This window comes from Eptesicus fuscus, chromosome 9 (assembly GCF_027574615.1).
Source record: "Eptesicus fuscus isolate TK198812 chromosome 9, DD_ASM_mEF_20220401, whole genome shotgun sequence".
In the NCBI taxonomy this organism is placed as follows: Eukaryota; Metazoa; Chordata; class Mammalia; order Chiroptera; family Vespertilionidae; genus Eptesicus; species Eptesicus fuscus.
In genome coordinates, this window is record NC_072481.1 from 53,471,171 (window position 1) to 53,495,153 (window position 23,983).

The window sequence follows — 23,983 nt, forward strand, 5'->3', positions numbered from 1 at the left end:
GTCCCCTCCAATACCACCACACTTACCCCCACTGCCCTTCTTCCCACGCCTCACCTCTCTCCTTCATTTGGTCCCATTTCTTTTCTTTTCTTTTCTTTTCTTTTCTTTTCTTTTCTTTTCTTTTCTTTCCTTTTCTTTTTAGAATTTATGTTTCTTTTTTTTTAATATATTTTATTGATTTTTTACAGAGAGGAAGGGAGAGGGATAGAGAGCCAGAAACATCGATGAGAGAGAAACATCGATCAGCTGCCTCCTTCACACTCCCTACTGGGGATGTGTCCACAACCAAGGTATATGCCAGTGATGGGCAACCTTTTGAGCTTGGTGTGTCACTTTGAGGAAAAAAAAACATTATTTCGCGATATTTATAGTTTAAATAACATAAATGTTTCATCCTCGGCATGCAGCCGCCTCAGCGGCTGTGTGTCATCAAAAATGGCACTGACACGCTTGTCAGAGGTTCGCCATCACTGGTGTATGCCCTTGACCAGAATCAAACCTGGGACCCTTTAGTCAGCAGGCTGACACTCTATCCACTGAGCCAAACTAGTTAGAGCATGGTCTCTTTTCCTTCCCTTTTTTTGTCTAGCCTTTATTCCTTAGTCATTATTTTTGTCCTTTGTTGAACTTACTTTTTTAACTTATAGACTTCACTATTTTAATACTCATTCTCTTTGCTTCCATTAAAAACAATATTCAAAATCAATGTTTCTAAACTATTGTGGCCGATTATAAATTTAGTCCATAATTTTTAATTTAATTTTTCTTAACCATTCTGTGTGACCTGCTAAACCATCTGTGGAAGAAAGTAAATGAATTCAAAGCCAACTAGATGTGGATTCTAATCTTAATTCTGACACTTTTAACAAATGTCTTAGGAAAATCATTTTAAGCTTCTCAGCCTCAATTCCTCAGCTATAAGATGAAATATTAATACCACCATGTAAGGCTACTGCAGAGACTAAGTGAGAGGAGGAATTCAAAATACATAACTGTAATCTTTGGAAGTTATTTAACTTCAATTTATTCATGTTTAAAATGATATAGTAATTACATCTAGCTCATTGGGTTGTGTAACTATTGAAGTGGTTAACATATATCGCTTAGAACTATGCTTATCACATTGTGATATATGTGTTACTTACTATTATTTTGCATCATTTTGTACATTTCATTCCATTCCCTTCTGGCCTGATGTGTTTCTGTTGAGAAATCATTTGATAGTCTAATGGGAGATCCCTTATAGGTAACTTTCTGTCTCTCTCTCTTGCAGCCCTTAAGATTCTTTCTTTATCATTAATGTTTGCCTTTGTAATTACTAGGCCTAGCACTGAAAGGAGATCTCCTATAGGTAGTTCTTTTCTACAAATGATATACAATAAATATATTCTTAGTTTATTGACTTGCCTAAAAGGAATAAATGCTCAATGTGCAGAAAGCACAACTGGGCAGATATAGACATATTAGAAAAGCTGACCAATAGGACATGGTGACTGATTTTATTAGGGGGTTGAAGAACAGGAAGGAATAAAGAATGATTCTCTGGTTTAGATTTGGGTAACTCGATTCATGGGATATCTTACACTAAGAGAAGCAAGCTTTGGTCAGGAAAAAAAAAGGAGGAGGACTCAGGATATTAAATGGTACAAGGGCTTCAGAGTCCATTGCATTTAGCAATATAGAAAGTCACATTGGAAAGAAGGTTTATTGAAGTGGTAGAGAGAACATGAGACCAGTGGATTGAAGAAGGGGTGGTCAATAAAGAAGTAGAAATAGTAAAAGTAAGAAAGCCCTTCAAGAATATTGACTATAAACAGGAGGAGAGACATGGAATGTTGTCCAGAGGACCTCTTTGAAAACTGCCAGATGTTGTATCAGTAGCTATATTGATGATTCACCACCATAATGTTTTCTTGAGCTGCTATAATTTTCAAAGTCCTATATGGCAAATGATAAAAAGTGGTTTAAGATTGATTTTAATCTACCTGAGGAAATAGATACATAGAAAACAAGAAAAAGGAGCATATACAAAGTACCGAATATATGAAGCTGAAAAGAGTGTTATGAGCAGTCAGTCTCATAGTCATTAGTATGGGCAAGAATATCTGGGTAAGGTTTTGGAAAGGTGGAAAAACTTAAGCTTATTTTTAAAAATATTTTTTATTGATTTCACAGAGGAAGGGAGAGATAGAAGCATCAATAATGATGCACACCCCCTGCTAGGGATTGAGGCCGCAACCAGGGCATTTGCCTTGACCAGGAATCGAACTGTGATCGCCTGGTTCATAGGTTGACACTCAACTACTGAGCATCACTGGCCAGGCAACTTAAGCTTTTTCTTGAGTCAGAGCTAGGACTTCCTCGGGGGGCGTGTAAATGGGGCGAGTAAAGCTCCAGGCAGAGGTTTATTGGTGTCAGTCAGGGATTAGAGGGGTAGAGTGAGGAGTGTTTGTTCAGCTCAGTTCCTTATCTTTACTGGAAAGGTGGTTTTGTTCTAAAGCTTTCTCTGTGTCTTGCACAATAGCCAGCAGTGCAAGTAAATATTAACCAAATATATGCTGGGAAAGTGCTGGTTATATAGGAAGCTGGCATATAAGCATTTGCCTGGAATAAGACTAGAAAAGGAAAATTAAGGTCTTCAGACTCAGAGAGTTTATTATAAGTTGCAAATTTGGATCTTTATAGAAAATATGAAACAACAATCTGGTCTGAGTAAATACAGAATTCAATCCTATGGAATTTAGGAAAAGTTGCCACTAGAGATAACTACCCCATAAAATCCCCTGATCATTCCCATTCTTTCTTGCCCTTTACCCTTCTGGTATCAAGAAGTTATTTTTATTATTATTTTTTTATTGATTAAGGTATTACAAATGTGTCCTATCCCCTCATTGCCCTCCACCACCCTCCACTCATGACCTCATCCCGCTGGTGTCTGTGTCCATTGGTTAGGCTTATATGCATGCATACAAGTCCTTTGGTTGATCTCTTTCCCTTATCCCCACCCTCCCCTACCTTCCCTCTGAGGTTTGATGGTCTGATCGATGCTTCTCTGTCTCTGGACCTGTTTTTGTTCATCAGTTTATGTTGTTCATTATATTCCACAAATGAGTGAGATCATGTGGTATTTGTCTTTCCCTGACTGGCTTATTTCGCTTAGCATAATGCTCTCCAGTTCCATCCATGCTGTTGCAAATGGTAAGAATTCCTTCTTTTTTACAGTGGCATGGTATTCCATTGTATAGATGTACCACAGTTTTTTAATCCACTCATCTGCTGATGGGCACTTAGGCTGTTTCCAAATCTTAGCTATGGTAAATTGTGCTGCTATGAACATAGAGGTGCATATATCCTTTCTGATTGGTGTTTCTAGATTCTTGGGATATATTCCTAGAAGTGGGATCACTGAGTCAAATGGGAGTACCATTTTTAGTTTTTTGAGGAAACTCCATACTGTTCTCCACAGTGGCTGCACCAGTCTGCATTCCCACCAACAAAGAAAACTTTTTTTAAAAATAAATCTTTATTGTTCAGATTATTACAGTTGTTCCTCTGCCCCCCCTGCCATAGCTCCCCTCCACCCAGTTCCCAACCCACCCCATGCCCTTACCCCCCTGCATTGTCCTTGTCTATAGATATAAATTTTTGTCCAATCTCTTCCCACACCCCTCACACCCCCTTCCCCACAAGAATTGTCAGTCAAGTTCCTTTCTATGCCCCTGATTCTATTATATTCACCAGTTTATTCTGTTCTTCAGATTTTTTATTCACTTGATTTTTAGATTCATCTGTTGATAGATATGTACTTGTTGTCACTTTGTTGTTCATAATTTTTATCTTTACCTTTTTCTTCCTCTTTTTAGAGAATACCCTTCAGTATTTCATATAATACTGGTTTGGCAGTGATGAATTCCTTTAGCTTTTTCTTATCTGTGAAGCTCTTTATCTGACCTTCAATTCTGAATGATAGCTTTGCTGGGTAGAGTAATCTCAATTGTAGGTTTTTGCTATTCATCACTTTGTATATATCTTGCCACTCCCTTCTGGCCTGCATAGTTTCTGTTGAGAAATCAGCTGACAGTCATATGGGTACTCCCTTGTAGGTAGCTAACTGTTTTTCTCTTGCTGCTTTTAAGATTCTCTCTTTGTCTTTTGCCCTTGGCATTTTAATTATGGTGTGTCTTGGTGTGGTCCTCTTTAGATTCCTCTTGTTTGGGGTTCTCTGCGCTTCCTGGACTTGTAAGTCTATTTCTTTCACCAGGTAGGTGAACTTTTCTGTCATTATTTCTTCAAATGGGTTTTCAATATCTTGCTCTCTCTCTTGTTCTGACACCCCCATAATTCTGATGTTGGTACACTTGAAGTGGTCCCAGGCGCTCCTTACACATTCTTCTTATTTTTGAATTCTTTTTCCTTTTTGCTTTTCCGGTTGGGTGTTTTTTGCTTCTTCATATTTCAAATCTTTGACTTGATTCTTGGGATCCTCTAGTCTGCTGTTGGATCTCTGTATAGTATTCTTTATTTCAGTCAGTGTATGCTTGATTTCTGATTCGTCCTTTTTCATATCCTTGAGGGTCTCACTAAATTTCTCTGAGGTTTCTAGAAGATTCTTGAGTAACATTATAACCATGTTTTTGAACACTATATCCAGTATTTTGCTTTCATCCATTTCTTTCATTTGTGACTTGTTTATTTGTCTCCACATTTTTGGCTGCTTCCCTGTGTTTGTTTCTATGTACTGTGTAGCTGCTAAGTCTCCTTGAGTTGATAGAGTGGCTTTGTGTAGTTGGTATCCTATAGGGCCCAGTGGCTCAGTCTCCCCAATCACCTGAGGTGGACACTCTACGTGAACCCCTTTGTGGGATGTTTGCATAGTCTTGTTGTAGTTAACCCTTGGTTGCTGTTGGTATCACTGGGAGGAATTGACCTCCAGGCCAATTGGCTATGATGACCCGCTGTGTCTACACTGGAAGATCTGTTGTGCAGGAGACACCCTTATGGGGCAGGACTTGCTTCAGTGGGGCTTTGGTGCTCACTGAGTCTGCCCCTTGAGTGTGTCTCTTATGGTTGTGAAGAGTTGTAATCCGCTATGGTCTCACTCTGACCACTGGGTACACTGCTTCTTGGATCTCTAAGGAGATGCAAGGTCTGCCACTGTCTGGGGCCGCCCAGCAGGAGCTACAGAGACATCTGCAGATTCCTCCTCTTTGTATGGGGTTTGGAAGTGCCCAGATGAGGCCCAGCTGTGAAGCAAGGCTGCTGCTGCTGCCAGGCAGTGGGCCTACTTTTGGAATCTCTGGGGCTCTCTGACCCAGCTGCAGTTTTTTTTAGGGGAAAGGACAGTCCATTCATATGCAAAAGTCAATGCGCAAAGCTTTGGTGGGATTGTAAATTGGAAGGGGCAGGGTATCTGGGAAGCACCAGGGAAGAGCAAACAGCGATGGCTGCCCTAAACCAGAGAAGTCCCAGGTTTTCCACATCCCGCGCCCCTTGCAGGAACAATGATCACTACGAGCACCTCTAAAAGTAAGCCGCCTTTGCGTTTCTGTCCCAATGCCAGACAGTCCAGTTTCTCCCCATATGTGTCTGGGTCCCCCAGAGTCTCACCCGGAACTGGAATTCAGAACAATCGGGAGCTTGTATCTCCCTCCCGGTTTAAGGAGCAGCACATCCAGGTGCCAGCACTTTCTGTGCCTCCGCACCTCTTACCGGTCTCAATGTGCTTTCTTCACCTCTCTAGTTGTGGAACTTCCACTCAGCCAGCTTTCCCGCAGTTCTGGGTGGTGGTTGTTCTGCCGTTTAGTTGTAGTTTTGATGTGGTTGTGAGAGGCAGCAAGTATAGGTGATTACCTATGCCACCATCTTGGTTTCTGAAGAAGAAGTTTTTAATTCAATAAAAGTTTCAATAATGTACCTAGCTCATGGGTCTTGCTCCTGTGGAGTTTTATAATCTCACTAGCGTTCCCGTTGCAGGAAAAATCCTGCAATAGGGTTTCCTGCTGCACTCTACCCCGCCCCGCCTGCTCTCCTCCCTTGTCCCCCGGCCCGCCTTCTCCGCCAGCCCGCCCCGCTCTCCTTCCTTCTCCCCCGGCCCTGCCTCCACTCCTCCCTTCTCCTCCCCCTGGCTTGCTTGCTTCTCCGAAGCTTTGCTCCTTTCAGCATCTCTTGGCTTCTTTCTAAGCTGTCTTGATATGCAAATTAGCCGCCATCTTTGTTGGGGTAATTTGCATACTCGCCCTGATTGGTTGGTGGGCGTGGCTTGGCTGGTGGGCGTGGCTTGGGTGTGGCGAAGGTGCGGTCAATTTGCATATTTGTCTATTATTAGGTAGGATTGGAGAGCAGCACTGTGAAAACCAGGATAAGAACTCACTCGATGGCAGGTGAAAAATGGGAATATTTATTCAGAGGAAATGAAGTGAATTCAAACTTGGAGGAGACCACATGAACCAAGGGAAGAAGAGAGGGAGGAAAGGGTCAGGGGGGTATTGTGGGGACAGTCACAGAGCATCGACAAAGGATTAGAACTAAAAAGCCCTAACCCGGCATGGCTGGTACCTTACATTTCTGTGACTAATACTTCTATCCCACAGGGATAGACTCTCTAGTGTCTTGAAAAAAACCAACAGCTCCTCTTCTCAGTGACTGAAGAGATGCTGACTAGTTCGGTGAGTTTTTAAAAAATAGACTCCTCGTTTGTTTCATCAAGTGTCCTTGATGAAAGGCATGTGGGGCTAAGTACATTTTTAACCTGTCCTTTTGCAGAGACACGGGGCCCTTTAGTCCCTCTGTGTCCATTGAGAGGTGTGTGTGTGAGGGGAGGGGGGTGGGGCGGGGGGTGTAATGGAGAAACCACAGTGAAAGCTGCAGCCTCAGAGTAGTCCAGCAGGTGAGCAATTTCCTTTCCTGAGTTACCTACAAATCCCTGCTTCCCAAAGGGCTGCACACAGATTTCCCCGGAGCCCTGCTTTTTAAAACACTCATTCCTGATGCGTCTGAGAGGTTCGAAGGGGACAGGCCTCAGAGGTGGAGCTCCGCAGCAGCGCAGCCTCTGCTTGTCAGAGATAGAGCCGCCTCGCCGGCCCGCCTGGAGCCGCCCAAGTCTGAGGCTGCTCGACCTCATGCGGAAAACCTTCGTTTTGATAAAGCTCTTCTCTCCGCTGTTATTTTTAAGCTCAGCTCTCCTCTGTGTGACACACGTACATCCACTTCTGGGTCTTCTCACAGGAAACTTGGCGCACGATGTATCTATGGTGTCTGCCGTGCTGAACCCACGCGATTTCTTAACTTGTTATTTGTAGGTATATGTCTATTCTTCTTCTCCCCTCTCTGTGTCCCTGTTCCTTTATTCCCTGTCAGCGTCTAGCATTTAATACGATTATGCAGAGATGGGAGGTTATCACAGACCTTTTGTGTCCGACTATTAAATAGACGCTCAGAAGGCCCATAGCACATTGCCTGAGAGTGAGCGTTGGATCCGGTTTCTTAAACGGGAATGAGAAGAGCCCTAGGACACTTTTTGGTACAAGTGATTGACACCTTTAGCATCTATATCTCCACACTTAACAGGGCTGGAGACAGGCTTGGGAGCTCAGAAATCAGAGAAAAGCAAGTACGTGATGCAGGAAGGAAAGAACTGTTATTTGTCAGGAGATCCATGAGGTGACCTTGACAAAAAACAAAGCTCTTAAAATTCTTGATAAAAAGATCATTTAATGATTTCTAATATCCCTTGGAATTCTAAAATATGACTTGCTATATCTCCTGTTTGTCTTGGTCCCTCACGTTTCTGCTTCATGCACATTCATGTTACTTTCCCGTCGGTGTTTGGTTTCAGAAGACTTGTGTTCTGTTGTCAAATGTAAATGTCCAGTACATTTCAGGGCTTATGTACAGCGTGGGATTTACATAGTTTTCATATTTCTAAACGTCAGTGTTCAGAAGCATCACTAGAAAGCAGTATTTCGGTGATAGCTGAGCAATAAAAGCTGTACATGTCTTTGATGCTTTGATTTTTGTGACTTTTTTAGTAACCAGACTAGTTAATTATTCTTTTCCACACTTTGGTAGCACATATTTTGTCACTTTCTTCATTTCTCAAAGTTTTCACTTTGTGCTTTGTGGGAGAAAATTTCTGCACACTGTCATCCTGTGATCCACTCAAACAGAGGTGTCACAACCAATAGTGTGAAGAGAAAACCCTCTCCTCACCCATTGTCCCAACACTTTAGGAAAATGTTAGACTGTGAAGAAAATATAGTCAATATGATATTTTTCAATATCTGTCCTCCCTTTTTCAATTTCAAATTAATATAAAACAAATGATGTTCCATGAATACATAGCTGTGTCTCCTGTGATATTCTTTTTAAAAATATATATATTTTTTCATTTATTTCAGAGAGGAATGGAGAGGGAGAGAGAGATAGAAACATCAATGATGAGAGAGAATCATTGATCAGCTGCCTCATGCATGCCCTCTACTGGGGATCGAGTCCACAACCCCGGCATGTGCCCTTGACCAAAACCGAACTCAGGACCTTTCAGTCCGAAGGTCAACACTCTATCCACTGAACCAAACCAGCTAGGGCTCCTGTGATATTCTTGATCGTCATTTCAGCATTCAAACATTCAAAAATGTTCCATTTTGCAGTTTGCATACCTAAGAAAGATAAGCAATAACTGTAGCCATACTTAGAAATGACAGTTATACTTGCTTGTTGATTCTAGGGCATTAACTCCTGGAAACCTCACAATCAATAGTGTGTGTGTGTGTGTGTGTGTGTGTGTGTGTGTGTGTGTGGTTCAGTCATTTTCACTCTTCAGGTTGCATTTCATGGTGCTGAGCAAATAGTATGTGGAGAGAGGAATTTTTTTTCACATTACCTTCAATAAATGAGTTTAACTGCAATACAAATCTTATAATCCACCTCTTCAATCCCACTGGCAGTGGAACAAGTCCTGTAGCTTTAGAGGTAAGCCTTCAAATATACTTCAACTGACAGACTGGAGTTTGTTTTAGCAAAAGTCAAGGTTCTGCAATCCTTTGCATTTATTAGAGTTTTCTGTTTCCGTGGCTTCCAAGACTTGACTGAAATTAGGCTTTCAGTGTTTAGAGGTTCATTATGTGGAGCTTTGGTCAATTCCTTCTCTCTTACCTAAATTATGTTCAAAATCTGTATACTGCTGCTCTAGAATGAATCCGGGGACTACTGCACAGTTCGAATGGCTGTGCCCTTGCATGCCTTTTCTAAAGAGCCAAGGGCTGGTGTCACAAGTCAGTCCGTGTGCAGCCAAACCAGGGTTGCTTTCTGGAAGCATGCGGAATGAAAACTACAGATCTCAGTGTTCGTGAAGAACTGCTTTCAAAGGGATTCAAAGGGAAACCTAGGCTGGGGCTCCGCTGGCTTTCAGCAAGGAGGGGTGGGCACCCGGATGAAATCAGATTTACAAAACAGAGTTTCACAGGCCTCACTTTTCTTACAGGGGAAGAAGAACCAAAAATCCTCTGGTTGTGGTCGTAGTCCCGAAGTAATAGTTTATGTTGAGCCCTAAGGTACAAAGGAGAGGCTTTATTTGGCTCTGAAGCAAAGCATGTGATTTCTGATGTCACTGATACAATTATTACCTGGTTTCTGTGTGCAGCCCAAATTTTGAGGGACCTCAAGTGGTTGCGGAGGGTCTGATCACCACATAACATACATAATATAGGAATATCAATAAGGTCTACAGACTCAGCTGTGCCATCTCCATGTTTTGGGGCTCAAACCCAGCACCTCCAGCAGTTACGCCTCATGAAGATAATGAGTCTTTAATTATTTTTTGTTACCTAATAATTGAAACATGGGGCTCAGGGTGCAGACTTCTCATGGATTCTTGTCTGATGAAATTGAAGAATAAATTCAAGGACTAACATTTCTTGAGTAAAAAATCTGGAAGTTTTTGGAAGCATATACAAACTCTCCCTCAGGAGGGGTCCCAAATGGGCAAATCCTGCTCTATCTCCCCCTCTCTAATGGGAAAAAAATACTTTTAAAAATCTTTCTTTCTTGTATCCCTTTGTCTCTAGTTTATATATGCTATAGCTCTTTGTATGAATATGACCCTTTCTAATTGGACCTTTCCTTAATCTAGGACGCCTGTGTTTTCCTCATTGGTCACTCTGCTACATAGTATCAGTTTCAAAGGTCAAAACCCACGTGTTATCCCCCTCTTTCTCTCCCTCTTATCTTGCAACATTCCTCTATCTTCCGTGAAAATATGTTTCCCTCTTCCCTCTACCCTATGACTTTTCCCTATCCTCTGTGAAAATATTTTAAGCATTTTGGCAGCTTGGAGCTATTTCTGCCCTTCACATATGCATTCCTCTCCCATGGACCCTCTTTATTCCCTAAACCTGCCTGTTTTGTCTCTAAAATTCCCTTCATCATGAGGTAAGAAGGAGAGATAGAAAGATACCAAAAAAGAGAGACTACAAAACTTTATCTGTGTGTACAAGTTGCTGATCTAGATAACTTGAAAGCATTTTTTAGGAAATGGGCACTAATCTCTAAGGCAAGTAAATGTGAGTTGCACTGCATTTCAAGGGTCTGGTTACATAAGACTTGAAAAAAATTGGAAGCAGTGCAAGGAATGGGGCGTCCCATACTCAGAAGTAAAGAGACCCCAATGAGTGTGGCAGTGGCAGGTGTTCAGAGGGGTTCAAGGGTAGCTCAAGAGGAGAGAGCAATGTGGTTGCTATGCTGAAGGTCAAGAAGGTAGGTACTCCCAAGAGAAGCCTGAAGCAGGAGTGGAGTTCTGGATCATCTCGCAGCAACATGGGCAAAGCTGTGGCAGCAGGCAGATCCGGGGCTCCTCAGCATTAGGTCAAAATGATTGCTTGTCAGGCAGATGTGTTTGTAAACTAATGACTTTCACAGTGTGATGAGATTGAAAATGAAGCCTAATTGCTTCCACTGACTTAACCCTTGGAATGCTTCCAGGCATGCCGACAGCCATGTGTCTTTAATCATGTAAGTTAATCACCTTCAGGCACATATCAGAAAACAGTGGCTTGTGGGAAGTCTGGGAAGCACGAGTGTTCTGTTAATCAGTTACACTTCTAGCGCCGTCAGTCCGTTCAAGTCAGAACACAGAAGTTGGCCACAGTGCCCTGGAACTAGTGTGTGTTAGTAGCAACTGACACACAGGCAGTTACATGGCTCTATAATTCAGAAACGAAATGAAATAATATTATGCAGGTGTTTTTTTTTTAAGTGACTTTAACAACAACAACAACCTCTTCGTGGTAGCAGAGTGAGAGGAGCAAGTCACCTTGATCCTCCGAAGGCCACAGTGAACCTCAGTCCAGCTCGGGGAGAAAATCAGAATTGGAAAATGGTCTAATAATCAGGCCAACCTGATTAATGGTGACAATTAGTATTGGACTATAGTGCATAACCAACTGATTATGAATCATTTGAGCACTTTAGGTAAATTTTCAATACAGGCAATTAAAATGAAAAGACTCATGATGCTTACATAATGACTTCATTAAATTAATTCAGTTCTGAGGTTGGAGAAAATTTTCTTTTGTCACAAGGAACCAGCAGAATCTAACTTCCATTCCCTTTTGTTTGAAAGAGAACTGGAGAAAACACTGAACACACACACGCACACACACACACACACACATTGAAAATGGCTTATTCTTTTCTGAAAGTGAACTGTGTTGCTGTGGAAGAAAGAACTGAAGGTCAGAGCATGGACTGAATCCCCTTCCTTATTTGGATGAAGTAAATCTTGTTCTCAGTTATATTTTGTACTCTGCTAAGTGCATGCATTGTTAAGGTTTAAAAAAAATGTATTGTGGAGTGATCTGGAAGGGGCAGACACTTCAGAGAGATAAATACTCCATTCTGTTACATAAACAATTGACTCAACTCACGTGCTTCATGATAAAAGACAAAGCTGGAGCCAAGTCCAAATACTGCGTATCAGTGCAGTCAGGGGAACAAAGACTCCTTCAGGTGAAACGCGGTCATTCAGTCAAAGCTGTAATGGTTTTGTGAAGGGAAAAGGAAGAAGCTCTGTAGGTCTAAGCGTGAGCTTTATAGTTTACACAGTGCACTTGCCTTTAAGTCATTCAAACACTCTGCAAAGTAGATCCCATGTGTATTAATAATAACCAATGCCTACTTAGCAGGTCACCATTTACAAAACTCCAAACATTATCTCTTCATTCCTCTCATAATTTTCAAAGACTCAGAAAGTTGTCCAAAATCACAGGACTAGTAACAGCAAACAAACAAACAAACAAACAAACAAACAAAAAACCCACACAGGTATTTTAATTCTAGTATTTTGTCCTACACACTGTCTCTCCTATTTCTTAAGACCCTTTATTCTACTTCATTAATGACCTTTTTCAGGGTTAGCTCTTATAGTCATTGTATTCTTTTCTAGGTCTCTCACAGTGAAAACCACTTTAAATTCCAGCTTATGTGTGGTGATGATGTTCCTTCCTTTTACTTTGTATTTCATTCCCAGTGAGACTGTGGTCTCTTGGAAGGCACACACTGCCGTTTCTAGCACAGGACTGGGCTTTCACAGCAGCAAGGATAAGCCTGTGCATATCCCCGCACTGGTGAACACCGTCCTAGCACATCATTCTCCTAAAAGGCAGGGCGACCAGGGGCAGCACTAACGCCCTTCGAGCTGCTGTCGCTGCAAGGTTGACTTGGCACATTCTGCTCAGCCACTTGCTTCTGAGCTCAAGCCTCACTTGACACAACAAAATTACAAATTACCAAATAGCATGGACTTTCAAAATTCTAGGCACGTAGATGAAATCAAATGTTAAATTCAGAAACGACGAAAATTACTGTAAGAATTAAGGACTCGTTGACCTTTACTACTTACTTCACTTTCTATAATGCTTTTACCACTACTTACTGCTATTTGGAGAGCTTTCATCGGTGGCATTCACCCTTAACAATGTTTCCTGAGAGTTGAGAAAGCAGGCATGTGTGCATATGTGTGTGTCCATAGCTTATGTGTACACATTTGTGTATTACAGTATCTGTTCACCAGTGTTCTCCTTTCCTCAGTGTAACCTATCTCCTCGCATCTCCTGCCCCTTACCTCTCCTGGGGTCTCTCCTCTCAGGTGGTAAGACTTGGGCTAAGGAGCTAACTCAACCAATCACTGACAGGTTTGCTAATCTATCGAATTCAAATCCAAAAGGTCTGACTCACAGGACTGTTTCCCACCAAATGTTATATGCCTGAAGATGTTCTGTAAAGTGCCATACATAACAAAAGACTGTCTCTTTCCAGAGTTTTATACAAAAGCAAAAACAGATAAAAATGAACACCCCAGGTGGTCTGCTCGGGGAGAAAAAGTCTTAGAATGCCCATCACCTTTCTTTTATTTCTCTCTTCTGATCCTAATGATAGTCTTCAGGGCCCTGACCCTATTCATATGTCTGGTGTCCTTCCCAGGTCAGTTAGCAGGTTCTCTGTTCCTAGCGACTGTGCCTCATTCACCTACAAACGGCATACCAGCCATGCTCTGGGAGGGTGGAAGCATAGTCCTGACGTGCTGTGTCTTGGTGGTCCAGAGGTATTATATTTATTTCCATGCAGCTTATCAGCTTCATTCTCATGACCTTACAATTGTACTTTGAACACAGGTGTTTGGGGCACTTGCTGGTAGGCCTCTATTCACCCAAGCAGAATTTCTGGAATTTCTCTCTCTATATCTAGTTGTAGCAGTCCTCAGGGAGTCAGCTTCTCCTAAAAAGGGCAGACTTTGGAGAATGGAATTTGAATGCTGCCTTCACCTCTCACCAGCTGTGATACTAGGCGTCTGATGTAACCACTCTGAACCTCGATTATCCATCCGTAGACTAGATATGCTAATACCAACCACATAGTGAGCTCATGAGGAATGGAAAAATCTCAAAAGTACCAGTACCTGCCCACAGGAAGTTATCATGAGATATTTACTCCCTTCTGTCTTCACGGCCACCCTCTCTGTTACTGCCCCACCACTCCCACAATTTTCATTATTCTCACTCTTCTCAAAAAACTTGCAGTTTATGACATGGCTCAGTAATAGACTCTTGACCTTATCACTAATAATAATTGTATCACTCCTACTGTCATAGCTGGTTTCAGCTCCCTGAGTACCATCAACCCCAATGCCAACGACCCAATGCTGTCGCTGATTGGTATGAAGAAAAAGAATAGTTATTTATCTGGTGAATCCAATCTTGACAAACATAACATTGACTTTAGTCAAACTCCTCAGCCTCCCAAGTCAGCCATTGTCCTTTTCATAAAAACTCACAGGATTTTTGGTATGACAACCCTTTCTAATTGGATATGTTATTGCTTTGGGCTTAAGAATTCTAAACCAGAGAACTTGAAAGCAATCCTTGGTTTTTGTTCTCTTTTTTTTTTTTTTCCCTAAGTCTAAGCTGCTCCAAGATTTAGACACTCCTTTCAGATGTCTTCATGAATTCACCCTATTGTTTTTATGTTTGTTTGTTTTTCACTGTACCTTCTTACTTACAGGCGTGGGGAACATTTTTTTTTTTCTGCCAAGGGCCATCTGGATATTTATAACATCATTTGAGGGCCATACAAAATTATCAACTTAAAAATTATGTTGCTATGGAAAATGCTCCTAGATTTATTGAATGTTGCGTCCCACCTGCAGTTGCCTTGGCAGGACCGGACCAAATGATACTACCAAAGGACCAGGCATTCTCCCCTTGCTTTCTCCTTTGGTACCTAGAACCCAAAGTAGTCTCTACTTTCAGAGCTTTACACCCTATGTCTAAAAACTTGCAATCTCCTTGTATTAAGTCAGGAATTCCTCCCCTGGCTTTCAAATTCCCTTGTAATCCAACACCTCATCTACTCAGTTTGCCCCCATTATACTCTAGCATGTCCTCTCCAATTTAGTAAGTATATTCTTATTATTTTGATTACAGACTATACACATTCCTATCCCTTGGCCTTTACCAAGAGAGTCCTCTAACCTACATTTCTTTTCTCCTTTATCTCTGCCTCATTTCCTATTCAATACAACATACTAGTAAGCTCACAAACTCTTTGCCTGTTCACCACTATATCTCAGTATATAGAAAATTTTCTGGCACATGATCAGCTCTCAGCCAGTATTGGTGACTGTCCCTCAAGGCCCACTTCAAAGCCAGTTCTTTTTTACATCTACAATGTTTTATTAAATTCTTGTACTACCCACATTCATCTTCATTTTCATTAGCTGATTATATGCTCTTGAAGATGGAATCTATGACTTGCATCATTTGCTTCTCGCAGAGTGTCTTGATAATGTGAGAAAGTAAATATGCTTTGGGGAAAGGTCTGTAATGACACAAGTATGATTCATAAAATTAATTGATCACTTACTATTTGCCAGGCACTATTCTAAGATCTGAGACGGTGGCCTAGATGAACTGGGCTCTGTATCTTCACTGCCACTGGCTACTTATATGACCTCGCGTAGATAGACAAATTCTCTGAGCTTTGGACAACTCCTTTATAAACTAAAAGGGTTTAACTAGGTTAGTTGTGATGTCTCTTCCAATTATAAGATTATCTGATTTTTAAATATGTATTTATAGATTCCTGAGTGGTGGTCCATAAATACTTTGCTGACTAATGAATACTATAACCTTTACCCTTCCAAACTCATGATTGTGTATTTTCAGTTTCTTTTAAGTTATTTGTTCTTATTGAATGTCTTTCTTAAGTACAGCAGAGGGAATATAGTCATTTCACTAGTTTGTGGGACAAATGGCCTCTCTGGTTTGTCCCAGCCTTGGTTTAATTCTTCAAAAGGATACTCTTTATTTAGCTTGAATTCTGGGTTGAAAAGGAGAACATTGATGACCTTTAAACACTTCTCTTCCCTAAGATCTTCAAAAGTAACTTAGCTAGTTTTATCTCACAGGCCTTAAAAACACTCCTTTGTCTTGAGATTGTAGCAAAAACATATTGGCCAAGACATTTTTTATAGAGTCCTTCTCATGTCAGGCCCTGCCTTGAGCAGTCCTTGTGCTTAGGGTGCCTGCAAGCTGGCTCCCCGGCTCTGACACCAGTATGCTCACAAATGCCTTTACTCATTGCCTGTAACCAAATTGTGTTATCAGATGAGCTTTAAAGAGCTAATAATCTGATTTTCAGCTAATTAGTCTTTTGGACAACTTTAAAAAATTTATCTAAAGTAGGGTATTTTGTATACTTTCAAAATCAGATATAAGACAATCACAAATTTTAAAATATTCATTTTGAATTGGAAAACTAAAAAAATTAGAGCCACTAGCCTGAGATCTCTGTTAGCTTCTGGGGCTTGTTTAGATTCTGGGATAAACAAATGATTACTGTTGTCCTCCTGCTTGAGGGGCCAGTCAGATTAGGAAATAAAGTTTACTCAAAGTCTGTTGTGTGTTTTTTACAGTCACAATATTCTTCTCTATGAAGATGGGCATGCTGTGGTGGCAGATTTTGGAGGTGAGATTTTCATGTATAACTCCTCAAATGATATCAGTTTCTTTCTTCCTTGCATAGCTTGTGCCTCGTATTGTGTGACAAACATTAGATTCCACCCTGACAACTGCACTTCTCTAAGTCATTCAAAGTTCAATGACCCTGCTTTTTGTTAAGTATATAATTTATTTTCAGTTTTCCCCCTTGGATATCCTCAGCTAAAATAAAGGAACTGAGAAATTAAAGGAGATAGAGGGTTCTTAAGGTTTCAACATTTTAGCTGTAATCTTTGACCCTGGTTCTAAGATATGTCCTTTGACCTGGATTTGTTTTGTTTCCTTCAGAATCAAGATTTCTACAGTCTCTGGATGAAGACAACATGACAAAACAACCTGGGGTTTGCTGCTGCTTGTGTTCCCTAAAATTGTGAAACAATTAAAATGTGTGCACTCAGCATGAGAGGAAGTGAGATGAGAGCAGCTTTAAGTGGAAGAAATGCCATTGTCCCAGGGGCAGGATAATGTTTTGTGCTTTTATTTTCAGTAAGCCCTCAAAAAACCCATTTCCAGGCAGCCCCAGAGGAAAATAGATTAGATATATATATTTGGAAAATATTATGAATAAGATAATACAGAATTTGTTCCAATTGTAACTGAAAACTACATGGCAGGCATGCATAATTGGCTTTCATATTCAGATCTCCTTATTAAGTAGTATAGTTAAAACTTAATAGGTAACTCACTAGAAAATTTGTAGCTCATCAGCATCTATTGACAATTCGTGTTCCACTTTAACATTATAAGGCAATAGGTGGCATAGCCAAGCATTAACGTTTAAGTAAAATAGTATAAGCTTTAACATCTGAAGCAAGCATCATGGTACTCAAACATGTCTGCAATTAAATTCATCACCTGCCCCCTCCATACCTCTACACCCCCGAAAATGTACACTTCTCTTTTTGGATTATCTGTGTTATTTAATTACCTAAGCTGGGGTTAATTTTTCACTCCTTCCTTTTCCTGCTTCCACTGACACATTATTCAATCATTTTTTCTGATAGTTTCTTTTCTTTTTTTAAGTTCATACCAGTTTCTCTTTTTCCACTGCCTCAGTTCAGGCCCTCAGCCTCTCTTTCCTGGATTATGGCAATAGGCTTCTAACTCAGTCCTCTCTTCCAGCTCATTCTTTGCAAAATCAGCCAAGTGTTACGTTTTGACAGTTTACCTCCTCCTGTAAACCATCAACAATGCCCACTTCCCACAGGCCAACATCCCAATTCCTTTGCCTGGAAGCCTCCTGCCATTCCCAATCTGGCCCCAGACCCCTCTGTGACCTCCTGTCCCATGACAAGGTCTCTCAAGTTCCCTGTGCTCCAGCACACACCCCACTTAACCATCTTGCAGACACACCACTCACTGTCACATCCCTGTGACTCTGAAGTGCTCCAGGCACCCGTCCTAGAGGAAGTCTTCTTTTCTTGCCAGGCCCAGGAAGTCACATTCATTTTAAGTACCTTTCCTTCCATAACCTGCCCACCTTTCCACCTCCTCCCCGTACACTTTTCTCTCTGTGCCTTTGTGGCATTTTGCAATGCTGGTTTGTACTCTTATTCATTCAACAAACATTTATTGAGGGCCTACCAGGTGTCAGGCATTGGACAAAAGGCCAGGAATGCAAAATGTGGATAAAAGCCTAGTCCTTGATCTCAAGGAGCTCATTGTCTAGTGAGGAGAATGGGAATTTAAAGCAGTGTGGAGGTTCAGTGATACAGTGTGACATGGTGATGGGAGCTCAGGTGGGATGGGTAGATGTAAATCAGATGTGTAAGAAACAGAAGGGGGCCCTAACTAGTTTGGCTCAGTGGATAGAGCGTCGGCCTGCAGACTGAAGGGTCCCAGGTTTGATTCCGGTCAAGGGCATGTACCTTGGTTGCAGGCACATCCCCAGTAGGGGGTGTGCAGGAGGCAGCTGATCGATGTTTCTCTCTCATTGATGTTTCTAACTCTCTATCCCTCTCCCTTTCTCTCTGTAAAAAATCAATAAAATATATATATTTTTAAAAAGAAACAGAAGGGGGTGTCAGGCAGAGTCAACAATAGTGTGAGCAAATACATAAGGGAGGATGAGAAATACCAGACTTCCTGGGAGAACTTCATAAGCTTGGCACTGTTGGCATGTACTGTGTGAGGAAGAAAAAATGAGAGATGAGTTAGAGATGAAGGCAGGAAAAACATCATGGACCATGTTGTATCCAAGCAGGACTGTACATATTGGTTTCCCCAGTTAGGTTTCATTCATCCGTTCAGTAAATATTTTTGAAACACGTTCTAGGTGCCAGACATTCATTTTGGAACTGGGGATATTAGAGCAGACAAAATAAAGTTCTTGTTCCTACTAGAAAAAGATAGACTCTGAACAAGTTAACAAAATAAGTGGTGATAAGTATCATGAAGGAAAAACAAAGCAGATGTATGAATGAAAAGTGATGGGGGTGCCATTTAGATAGGATGAGAAGGAAAGACAACATTCCATAGGAGACCTGATGGGCGAGTTATCCATGTAAAGGAAAGAGCAGTGTAGACAGGGGAAACAGTAAGTGCAAAGGTCCTGAGGCAGGAGAGTTCTTTGTGTTCAAGGCCAGAGTGACTGGAGTGAAGTAAGCAAGGAAAATGGTAGGAGATCAGGGTGGTGTTAAAAGTGTGTCCGCTTTTGATAGGACACAGAGACCTCATCTGGTACCTGGAACATAGAGATAGCTAAACCGTGGTTCTCAACCCAGGTTGCACATTTAAATCACTTTGGAAACTTTTTTAAAGCATACTATTTAAATTCAATTCCCAGAAATTCTGATTTTATTGGCCTAGTGTTGAGTTTGTGTACCTGTATCCTTTAAAAGTTCCCTCAGGTGAGTCTAAAATGAGGCCAGTTGAGATTCTCTGACTAAACAAACATTCATTGAATGAAATTGAATTGCATTTCACCAACAGTGAGTTACATCCTTTATTGTGGCAGCAGCGTGTAGTCTTTAAGCACAGCACTACTCTAAGTTTATTCTGAAGACTATTTTGTTTCTTACCAGTTATATGGCCTTATGTAAATTTGCTAATTACTCTATTACCCGCCTGTGAAAAATCGGGCATACTATATGCCTACTCCCACTTATGCAATGTTGTGACACAACACATAATCTCTTGTATGAATGGAGGCTATTTGGAATGTGAAAGCTCATGTGGAGGAATAGCATGTGAGCACCATAATCGGAATAAAGATGTTCTTGGAAAGCTATAATTATGCATGATTTCAAAATAAGGTAGACACTTCAAAAGAATTACCAGCAGCCAGCACTACACACAGAATTTCAGTAAAAATACTGGTTTCCTTCCATGGAAATACAAAGAAAGAAGGTGTTTGGCGAAGTTCATTGCTATGATTATGGAGCCAAGGGGTTTTAGAGCTGAAGGGCTTTCCTCCTATTATGCCCGTGAGGAATCTTAAATTCCAGAAAGCATGAGAGACTTGCCCAGAGCTCCCCAAATAGTGGCAGAGCCAAATCTTGAAGTTGCATCTTCTAACTCAAAATCTAGAGCTGTTGCCTAAACCACAAATAAACCAATTTTATGCATTTGCATTTCAGAATGGAAAGATACCTACAACTGAAAAATACATAATTGCAAGAGAAAAGAATATAAATAATGCCATCTAAACATGAAGAAAGAACTTTATGCAGAGAAGCTGACTTGTAACATTTCATGGGCTTTCTTTCTGGGCTACTGCACAAGCAGCATTCAGAAATAACATGTCTGGGCAAACAAAGGAGATAAGACAGACCTGATCCTGCCATGAGAAATCTACTTCATAGTATATTCTGGGCACTCCCCAGAGGCTCCTTCTCTCCTCAGTCATGAGAGTACTATCTATGGGCCTCATTTAGTGATTTCCTAAATTATAACCTGCATATCTAAAGGAGGGAAGGTGCCTCCCACAGTGTGTAGATTCACTCCAAGGGAAATATAGATTTCCTGGATGAACATCAAGGCTCGCCACTCAGAAACTTAATGGCTTCTGGAGGAAAGATGATCAAAGATAAACAAAAACAACAAAAGCTCTGCTGTTGTGATCCTCACTTAATAAGAGACAGGGAAACTCCATGATTAATATTGTTGCAATATTTTTGGAAAAATTATGGATTTCATAATCTTCCGATGATTAAAAAAAGTCTTTTAAAAAACTTAACAATAGTAAACACATTATTTATTGGACAAATTGAGTGTAGCACAGTGTCAATGTTATTTTCCATTTTTGTCTTTTGAGAATATTGGGAAAACACTTAACAAGTAAGTCCTCAGTAAGAAGAACACTGTTCTGCAGTGGAAGAACTAAACGCATGGTGAATAAATGACCTGTGGATGTTTCTCCACACACAGAACCTCCGCTGGATGGCTCCTGAGGTCTTCACGCAGTGCACACGCTACACCATCAAAGCGGATGTCTTTAGCTATGCTCTGTGTCTGTGGGAACTTCTCACCGGCGAAATTCCATTTGCTCATCTCAAGCCAGGTAAGCCAGGATGCAATTAAAGTTTTTCTTGTTCCATGCACTTTTACAACTCCAAGAAACACTTTTTCCCTAAAAAAAATGCATGTTCTTGGTGGGTTGGCAAGGTGAGAGGTAAATAAATAATCTCAAATTGTTTTAAGATGTATGCCCAATCCAAAAAACATAATGACCTAATTCTGTGATTTAAGACATAGGCACACAAAAGTGTAGGTATATTTTATTAACGTTCAGTGCTTCGACTTACCTGTTGTTAATAAAACAAGCAAATGACTATCGCCATGTGACATGTAGGTACAAATAAGTGGACAGTGCAATACTTATCTTTTGATATTAGACTAGAAGCCCGGTGCACGAAATTTGTGCACTGGGGAGGGGGTGTCCCTCAGCCCAACCTGTACACTCTCAAATCTGGGACTCCTCAGGGGATGTCTGACTGCCTGTTTAGGCCCGATCCCACACACGGATCGGGCCTAAACAGGCAGTCGGACATCCCTTTCACAATCCAGGACTGCTGGCTCCCATTTGCTTGCCTGCCTGCCTGATTGCCCCATCTGCTTTTGCCTGCCAGCCTGATCACCCCTTAACCACTCCTCTGCCAGCCTAATCAATGCCTAACTGTTCCCGTGCCAGCCTGATTGTCCCCAACTGCCCTCCCCTGACAGCCGGGTCACCCCCAAATGCCCTCTCCTGCATATTCCCTCTTTATTAGATAGGGTTTTTTCTTTAACATATTGGACAGTGTACCTGCCGTGGTCTTGACAAACCAGTAAAAATGTAAACCCAAACTAAAAGTGTCATAAAGTAAACACCTTAAACAGGAATTTCATGAGACCTTGGAAAGGTGATATTATGTGGTTGTTTCTTCCTTTTTTCCTTCTCTTTCTTTTTCTTGATGTTTCATCTTTTGTCCTTTCTTTCTTTTTTCCTTTTATTCCTTTCTTGTCCTTTCTTTTTCTTAATTTTTCTGTTGGTAGAATTGTCAGTACTTGAATCTGTCTTGCTTCCAGAAGACAAAGAAGAGGGAAACACACTGTCATCTGAAGAAAAAGATGATCTATGTTGGGGTTGGTGGTGTTTCTGGTTTTGCTCTTTTCCCGGTTTGTTTGTCATTTCTTCCGGCCCCGGCATCTTTAGGACTTGTGGGTGGGCACTTCTTATTCATGTCTACAAAACCTCCCTGCCTTGGTGAAAACTGTAGGGGAAAAGGCCTTCCTGGGTGGGCTCAAGCCCTGCCCAAGGTGCTGAGGAACCAAGGTGCGAGTGCACCCTGCCCAAGGTGTGAGTGCTCCCCACCCTTGAAGAGCCAACCTCTGGACCTAGGGGTACTCTCCAGTAATGTAACTGCAATGTCCCCGTTTGCCTTCAGAAATTTGTTGTAAGTTACTTCCGATGTTAAACCCTACCTCAGACATTTCCATTGCGGTTTCTAAATATTTTAAACAAAACCCATTTACCTCCCTAATCTGGTCAGAAGTTTCTACCCAATGGGATAGGTTTGCTGGGCAACATCGCCCAGATATCACTCCCCATCTCCAATCACTCGGCTGGGGGCAAGGCTGCCACTGGGAGGGGATAGCTCTGGGGGGTGCGGCTGCCTCCCAGGCCTATACCCCCTGGCTGCGGATGGGAGCTGATCGCTGCGGGGGGAGGGTGGATAGGCAGCGTGGGCGCCTCCCAGGCCCACAGCCCAGGCCTCGGCTGACAGCGGATCATGCCGGGGGTGCGCGGGTGCCTCGCAGGCCGATGGCCCGGGCCGCAGCTGGCAGCGGATCGCACCCGGGGGCACGGCCACCTCCCAGGCCAACAGCCCGGGCCGCACAATGCCTGCTCTCAGCGGCAGCCCTCCCTGGGACTGGGGTCTCCGGCAGGCCTGAGAGGACTGTGCACCGCCATCTTGTTTCTATGGGTGCCACCATTTTGTTGCAGAGTGATGGTTAATTTGCATATTACTCTTTTATTAGATAGGATTTCAAATGTGCCTTTTTATTGTGAATGGAGGGGTGAGCTGAAAGTGGCAACACATAAAAATAACCTGTCAAGAAGAGAATTACTTTTCCAAATAATTTTGTTTTACATATATGGATACATTCCAAAAATGGAGCTTTGTAGGTGAGCCTAATATTGTTGATAATATACTATGTCCATGTAGGTGGTGGAGGTAGGGAATTTAATTACAGGATTTGAGGTTTAAAGAAAATTTTATTTGCATCTGTCTCGTCACTGTGTCTGGGTGTCTTTCATGTCTTGTCACAATGTTTACTTACTTGTGTCCACTATTAGGCTGGAAAGTACTTAAGGACTTTGCAACCCCAAAACCATGCCTGCATGAAAAGTTGTTTTAAAATTAAATCATAAATCATTTTAAATAAATTATATTGTAAGCACCTAGTATCCAGCCTATCACCATATATCAGAAGAATAAAGTCAAAAGTGATCTTAGGGAAAGACGAATCTTACAAACGTGTATACTCATAAGGTAAAGCCTTAACCAGAATCACAATAATGATTAGCACTTATGTACAGAGCAAAAACCACATTTTATATTTTCTTTTCAAGGTATTATTCCCTTTAGTAGCATATGTTCTTTCATTACATTCTGCATTGTGTCTAATGGAAAGCTTTTCACAAATTATGTGGTCTGTACATAGTTATTGAGGACAATAATTATTTAATTGTCATCTCTCTATATATACTTTTTCATGGTTCCAAATGAAGATATTTACCATTATTATAGTGTGGATGTAGAACTCTATTTTGAATTAAACCAACATTGCCATTGGTAATGTCTTGCTCTGACCCATTGCTATCTCTTTACCCCTTAGAATTTTCATTCTGATCAAGACCAGCGACTATAGTAAAAAATGCACTTATTCTAAAGAATCCAGAAATGCTAGACATATTGTGGCATTTTTCATAAGAAAGAGATACATCT

The 23,983-nt window shown here is 41.4% G+C and overlaps 1 protein-coding gene across 1 annotated transcript in view; it reads left to right on the forward strand.

The window, feature by feature from the left end:
* The window catches only part of TNNI3K (TNNI3 interacting kinase), a 308,489-nt gene that overhangs the window by 184,293 nt on the left and 100,213 nt on the right, over nucleotides 1-23,983 (forward strand). Inside the window, exons 18-20 of the mRNA XM_028142435.2 lie at nucleotides 16,466-16,518; nucleotides 16,839-16,891; nucleotides 20,919-21,051. Coding sequence (XP_027998236.2) covers nucleotides 16,466-16,518; nucleotides 16,839-16,891; nucleotides 20,919-21,051 — 239 coding nt within the window. The remainder of the gene's footprint in view (nucleotides 1-16,465; nucleotides 16,519-16,838; nucleotides 16,892-20,918; nucleotides 21,052-23,983) is intronic.